We start from the raw sequence: 7,372 nt of genomic DNA, 5'->3' as shown, positions 1-7,372 counted from the left end.
CTTTTTAAAAAAAAAAGTGGGGGGGGGGCAGTGGTTGATATAGGTATTGCAGTACAATGTCAAAATATTAGAAAAGAGGTGTTTTCCACCAACTGGCAACCTGGAGTGTTTACTGTAAATACTATTGAGTAAATTGGCAATAGGCAGGATCACATGCTTCAAAGTAGAATAACTGGCTGTAGCATTGTTTTTCAGAGATACAAGTATGTGAACTTAGTATGTTTCCTAAAAATCGTTCAACAGACTATGGTATTTTTATGCTTTCATAAAGATTTCATGGAATGATATGCAGAAAACTTTCCTACACCCTGACTGATATCATTAAAATATTAGGGTAGGCTAAATAAATTGCTTGGTTATCACGGTCACGCCAAAGAGGCAGTTGTAGAAAGAGGGTCATGTCTAAAGTCTGGCGGAAGAAGTTCTGGCTAAATGCAGCTAATATTTTATTCCAATTTGAGTAATTTGGTAAATACATATTTATGATGTGTTATTTCATACTCACTGCCAAAAAATAGCATGATGTTTTTGGATCGTGATTTTCCGATAGCATTGGCTGCTGTACAGTAATAGATTCCTGGCTTCTGAGGCTGAACAGTGAAGTTCTGATGATCTGACAGTGCGGTCGTGTTGTCCTCCTCTCTGTACCATTTGTAGACCGTGGCAGGAGGATATGCATCTGCACTGCAGGTCAGATAGACTGGAAACTCCCAATTCCACTGAGTTAAAGTTGTCATGTTATGGACAATTTTTATGTTTGGAACATCTATAGAAAACAGGTAAAAGGACATGTATATATTCATAATATTTGGTAGATGGAAAGCATTGACTATTTGATTTATTGTTATACAACAACAAATTTGGACAGTGTGATATTAACCCAGCTATCATGACAAAGTCATTAATTAGACTAGTTAAACTAGTCACACAACATTGGACAATCTTATATCTGTCAGAAAAGTCAAATTCCAAAAATTAAGAAGCATTTTTTTTTCACTAAAAACTAAGGTGTGTCAAATAACTAGTAGAAATAAGTACTCACATTTCACCTTGATCTCTACTAAAGGAGATTCTCTTTTTCCAATGGAATTTTGAGCAATACAGGCGTACTGACCAGAGTCAGAGATTTCCAGAGAAAGAAAGTGTAGTCTCTGTTCACGTTTCCGTTCAATTGTCTTTAACTGTCCACTGAAGCATTTCTTCCACTCATATGAGGACAGAGCAGGATTGGCACGAGCCTCACATGTAAGGGTCAGCTCACTCCCAAATGTTTGTTCTCCTTTAACACTTGCAGTCACATTTTTGGGTACATCTACATACACATGATATATAAGAAGATGAAACTCAAATTATTTAGGTGAAGTAATGCTCAAAGTCCTATTTATCAGTTTGGTCACTTTCAAGTCAAATTAAAGCATCTCACGTCTCTCAAAAGTCCTTGAAACTTCATTTAAATAATCAAAAACAAATTGATTATTACTTACGAAACACAATTAGCTCTTGTTTAGTTTCTTGTTTTCCCTCTTGACTTTCTGCGTTGCACTTGTACGTTCCTGCATCTGACTCAGTGACATTCAAGTAGGCTGTCAACTTGTTTGCAGATGCAGTGCTGTTCCTTTGATTGTTCTGAATATATGTCAGATCATCCTGAGGTCCTGTCACTGAGAGGTGTGACACAGGAAAGCTTTGAACCATGCAGATAATGGAGATCACTTCAAACTCTCTCACTTCCCTCTTCATGATCAAATTGAGATTAGATGGAGGATCTGCAGAGTTGAAAAGAAAAAGTGTCCAAATGACTTGGCTATTCGTGAAATCATTTACTTTGATTAGTTAAGGTATAGATTTTAGAGCAAAACAGACTTACAAAGCACATCAACTTTAATGGTGTGTGATCTTGTTCCAATAGTGTTGGTAACATCACATGTGTACCGCCCTGCATGTTGAATGGTCACATTCTCAATGTTTAACTGTCCAGTTTCCATTGATAACGGGACAGAAGACAGTCTAGGTGTGTGCTTCCATTTGTATGTGTGTGGCCGAGGGTCAGCATCAGCTGAGCATATCAAAGTCAGTGGAGTGCCCACTTTTACAGAGGTTGTGCCCTCTATTTTGATGCTTCTTGGTGAATCTGTGAGAGACAAGAAAAATAAAAATTTTGAAGAGCATTGTCACAGTATAATATAATAAAATATTCATGTTTTTTTTTTTTTAGAAATATGTAGGCTAATTGTAACTAATTTATGTGAAGAGATTTATCATCTAACATGCTTTTGATAATTAGCATTTAAATTCGTTCATTTTGCATAAACTTTCTAAATGACTATCATACATTTATTAGCTGACTAAGAGTTTGATTTCATATTTAGCAGATATTTCATTATAATCAATAACAAAAGCACTTTATTAGTTTGTTGGAGGTGCAGATATATAAAGACGTGTTACAAATAATATACAGAAATACTTACACTTTACAGATACTTCGAGGTTTTTTGATGTTGCTGTTTTTATCCCGTTATCAGCCTGGCAATGGTAAGATCCTCTGTCCTCTGCAGTAACTTTACTGATGATAAATGTCTCGCTGGTTTCATGCTGGGTTTGGGAATTTTTGTACCACATAAACTGATAGACTGCTGGGTTACCTCTCTGTACTAAACACTGGAGTGTCAGTTTATCTTCCTCTTTGAGATCATCAATGTTGACAAGAGGATGCACTGTGACACCTTGTGGACCATCTGAAAAATGCAGTGCACAGGCACAAGAAATGCATATTTAACAATAAATTATTTTAACAGATGAAGTACTGAAGTTCATAATCATTATGACGTTCTTCAAAGGCATCTGTTTACATAAAACACTATACTCACACTTCACATCAATTTGAATGATATTTGATTCCTTTGCTCCATGCTTGTTTTTAGCTTCACAGTAATATTCTCCACTGTCTTCTGGTTTCACATTAATTAGTGTCAAGTCAGACATTTGTTGATATTTTTCTATTTTCTCTTTTTTGAACCATGAGAAGCTGACATCAGGGCGACCTGTGCTGGTGCAGGAGAGAGTGACAGAATCTCCCTCCTTTACATTCTCAGAGCTCACTGTTGCCTTTGTCTCTTTAGGTGCATCTAGAGAAGAAAAGAGATGAAGTGGACAGCTGGAGTGAATAATGCTCAGTCAGTGACTGTGTACACTAAATATACAGTATTTGTTCATAAACACATGCTATACACACTCACGTTCCACAAACAGTGTGATATTCCTGATCTGGCAGCTGTCCTCACTCTTCGCTGGACGACAAGACAGAATCCTGTTGTCATCCTTCCATGTCACATTGAGCTTCAATTTGGTGACCTTTCTGCCTTCTTTTCCCTCTTCAGTCTCTATAATCGTATCAGTTGACCAGGAGGACATCCATTCTTGCTTTTGTCCTGATGTATGGACGAGCCACTCAGGATGAAAATCACAGGAACCAAATGTGGAACAGCGAAGAGTGAATTCTTCTGACTCATTGAGTGGATTCTTCAGCTCTGACGTTTCAATGTGCACCTTACAAGGATTGTCTGAAAACAATGTGGAGCGAGAACAGGTGATCCAGAACCTTTACATTTTCTCCAACAAAGAAATATATTGAAACCTTGCAATTTCAAGTTCTGAGAAAAGAAGTCAGAATTGTGAGATATAAACTCACAGTTCTGAAATGAAAAGCACAATTTCTGATAAATAAACTTGTAAGTGTTGTAACTGTGAGATAAGGCCAGAATTGTGAGTTAAAAGCACAGTTGTTTATTTCCTGTTATTCTGTGACTAAATTTGACTTTTTCCCCCACAATTGCAAGTTTATATCACATAATTCAGACTTTTATTCTCAGAATTGCAAGTTTACATCTTGTAATTCTGAGTTTATATCTTGCAAATCAGAATTGTAAGAAAAAAGAGACAGATTTGTGAAATATACAGTAAACTCAGAAATCAAGAAAAAAGTCAGTTTGTGAGATAAAAAGTTGCAATTTTAAAAAGTTGCTTCCATAATTATCAAAACTATAATCAAAAAAATGAAAATTAATCACCCTCGCCCTCATGTTGTTCAGTTATTTTTAAAATATATTTCTTAGTAAAAAAAAAAAAGTTCCAAAAGTGACAAAAATCAAGGACTTTTGCACAATATACTTCTGAATATTCTCACTGATGATCACTCGTCGTAGTTTTATTTGTGTGATTAAAAGACATGCTTATTCATATTTGGAGAATTGTGATTGATTATGAGACACACGAGAACCAGTAGCATCTTCATAAAGACTTCAAATATAGTGTCGGGTCATAGGAACTATTTTATTATTTGCTAAGAGTAATTTTTGGAGCCCCTGGCCACATTCAGTTTCATCGTTTAAAAAACAGCAGCATGGTCAGCGCCAATGGCCTCATGGGCAGTGTGCCAACATATAGCGCTGTTGCGGTTTGGGCATCTCGAGTTCGAGTCGTGGCTCGTGGACCCTCCTCCCCTCTCTCTCTCCCTCTTCACTTCCTGTCTGAGTACTGTCCTATCATATTAAAGGCTAAAAGCCAATAAAATCTTTAAAAAAGCAAAAACAAAACAGCAGCATGAACTTTCTGAAAAACATCTATATCATGTTCCACAGATGAAAGAAATACAGATAGACATGAGGGTGAATAAATGATGACAGCATTTTTATAAGAGAACATCCTTTATCACAGCGTCAAATTTTTGCTCACCTTTAACTTTGAGAGGCAGAGCTTTACTCATGAACCTTTTGTCTGAACCAATAAATCTAAAGCTGTAGTTCCCACTGTCTGTCTTTTGCAGATCGGTGATTCTTAAATCACATTTTATCCAGTCTTTTTGGTTTTCTTGTGACATTTTATCAGTGATGTATTCCACTCTGCTGGAGTAACCCGGAGACTGGGGACGGTCTTTTGTGTTACTGTATACAATAGTCCCGTTGAACGTCATGTCTTTGAGATAAATTGAATCTTTAAACCACAGCAGTGTATATGTTTTGTCCTTTGGTTTTTTGTAAGAACAGGGGATGGTCACAGATGACCCTTCATAAGTTGTTTCTGTTTTTTCAGGCACAACTATTAGGTCTTCATTTAAACTGATGCAGGAGCCCTCAAGAAGAACTGCAGGAAAAAACAACATCAGTGATACTTGTATGTATACCAATAAATTAGCACAATCATTTACAGAAATCAGCATTCAGTATATAATAGACAATACACACCAAACAGAAGTAGAGGAATCCCTTCAGGAACCATCATCCTGTCTGCTGCTAATGAAATAAAGACAGTTATATTATTCTGTTGAGCTCCAGTTTCTTCAGAGCAAGCTCTGACAGCACTTTTGGTGCTTGTCGTTGTGTGTGGGTGAATATGTGTATTTCTGTAGTCACAGATGTTGAGTTAGTCTGTTTCTCCTTCCTTTTTTTTTTTTTTTGTTCATCATTGCATGCTAAAAGTGTCATTTTGGCAACATGCAATTTGGTAATTACTTATAATTGTTTTTCTCTGTGTGTGTGTTTGAATTTTTTTTTTTTTCTTTTACATTTTTTAATTTAATTTGTTACAGAATTTTATTCAACCTGCAATTACAGTAGTGAACAAATCAGGCCTACTGCCCCATAAAGCAAAATCATTTATTGCTGTAATAACTGACACCTATTTTTTTTTTCCTTAAACAGTTACAGTCTTATATATTAGAACTTGCTGATGACACGTTAATATTTCTCAAACAACATTTTCACACTATAATGACTCATTCCCATGCCAAAAATGTTTTGTTTGAAGAAGCACGGTGCTTGTCATGCATGAGCTTTACATTTTAACTGATTATGTTGGTAATCTGACAACTACCAAATGTGTTTTTACCACAGCAAAAAAAAGAAAGATAAAAATCTTTTACCTTGAAATGGAATCCGTTGTTCTCAATGGGTGTCTTAAAAACGTTCAAACCGAGAAATAAAAGGAGAACTTCACCCAAGTGTATTTCTAACTTGTCGTATTTGCATAGTTAAACTGACAGACATAAAAGAAATAGGCAAAAAGCACACATTCCTGCTAGAGATAAAGAGATATGTTAATTCTGTCATCTAAGCGTGAAGCTCACTTCCTGTGGCAGTGGTTAGTTCTTTCAAAACTATTCAGAAAATAAAACCCCCTCTAATGGAGGTGTATAACGTGCTGCTATCAGCAGACTAATGGTGCAGCTGGAAAAAGTAAACATGAGAGATGTGTTTATGACCATGTATAAGAGGATATACTGTAATCTAACAATTTACTGAATGACCAAACCACATTGAACGCAGGCCTACATATTATTTCTAAGATGATTTCTACTTTTAAGGAAATGGAAAGAACACTGTATTTTGAAAATAATTAATTAATGGTCAGACACCAATAAATAGTCCAGCATCAAAGAAATCGAAAGGTGATCTCTCATTAAAAAGCTTCAAGAGATCATCATCATAGCACACAACAAGAGAGACATTTAAAAAAAAAAACGATCTAAACATATTTAAACACCAGTGAAGAGATGAAATCATCCCACCTTTTCGAAAGTGTGGACTTACAGGAGTGCAAAGGTGAATTAATAGCCGAAGTTGCAGAACAGGCAAGTGCTGCAGCTCATTCGCAAAGCAGAATAGTTGAAGACGAATGCTATAATCAGAGGTGGTGTCTACAACTATACAGGGTTCGAGAAACAGAAACCAAAAATTTTAAGGTCAAATTGAAGGAAACCTGCTAAGGAGTGGTGTCTGAAATTGTGGAAAAATATGAGTGAGGTGGAGGAAGTAGCTCACAGATTAGACAAGCCAGTGTCCTGTCCAGTGAGGCCCGTTATCATTTTATTTGTTTGTGTTGGGTGGAAGTGCAAAAACAATGATTTCCTCAAAGAACACAAACAACACTTCGGAGAAAATCTGACAGTTGGATCTGAAAAGCTTCTTGGATAGATACCACCCAGAATGAACAGCGATTCTGTTCTAGTGATCTTATTATGCATCCATATTGACTGCTGTTGTAATTTACCATAAAGTCATTAGCCTTAAAGTTGATATGGAAGCTGAATAATTCAATGTTGAAATTTTATGATATGAAATCCATTATAGAAAGATCGGTAGCATTTTTTACAGTCCTTTTCCCCATGTACATACTATGTACTTATTATAGTAAAAGATCAGCTGAGACGTGACGAGACTCTAGAAGGGCGGCCATTTTGAGAAGAGACTCTTGTGTGGCGGCCATCTTACAATGAAGCTCTTGAATGGCGGCCATGTTGTGAAGAATCTCTTGATGTTCCGGCATGACGTGAGCAGGCTCTGGCTTGGCAGACGTGACGTGAGCAGGCCCTGGGGTA

The 7,372-nt window shown here is 36.5% G+C and overlaps 1 protein-coding gene across 5 annotated transcripts in view; it reads right to left on the bottom strand.

Annotated features, from left to right (window-relative positions):
* LOC107745193 (B-cell receptor CD22) overlaps positions 1–6,647 on the bottom strand; it is a 9,564-nt gene extending 2,917 nt beyond the window's left edge. The window contains exons 1-10 of one of the 5 annotated variants that reach the window (XM_016559045.1): positions 6,585–6,647; positions 5,241–5,285; positions 4,732–5,139; positions 3,237–3,560; positions 2,868–3,125; positions 2,469–2,735; positions 1,868–2,131; positions 1,485–1,766; positions 1,043–1,312; positions 506–766 (exon numbers count right to left, since the gene is read on the bottom strand). In XM_016559045.1, coding sequence (XP_016414531.1) covers positions 506–766; positions 1,043–1,312; positions 1,485–1,766; positions 1,868–2,131; positions 2,469–2,735; positions 2,868–3,125; positions 3,237–3,560; positions 4,732–5,139; positions 5,241–5,277 — 2,371 coding nt within the window. In that variant the 5' untranslated portion in view covers positions 5,278–5,285; positions 6,585–6,647. Of the gene's footprint in view, positions 1–505; positions 767–1,042; positions 1,313–1,484; positions 1,767–1,867; positions 2,132–2,468; positions 2,736–2,867; positions 3,126–3,236; positions 3,561–4,731; positions 5,167–5,240; positions 5,289–5,917; positions 6,340–6,584 lie in introns of those variants that run through there. The other 4 variants (XM_016559041.1, XM_016559043.1, XM_016559042.1 and 1 more) reach the window with 4 other exon arrangements.
* Positions 6,648–7,372: the final 725 nt, after the last annotated feature.

The sequence above is a fragment of the Sinocyclocheilus rhinocerous genome, unplaced genomic scaffold (genome assembly GCF_001515625.1).
Source record: "Sinocyclocheilus rhinocerous isolate Xijiao unplaced genomic scaffold, SAMN03320098_v1.1 scaffold257, whole genome shotgun sequence".
NCBI lineage: Eukaryota > Metazoa > Chordata > Actinopteri > Cypriniformes > Cyprinidae > Sinocyclocheilus > Sinocyclocheilus rhinocerous.
Note: the sequence above shows the minus strand (reverse complement) of the source record. Positions and strands in the feature narration are given on the sequence as shown.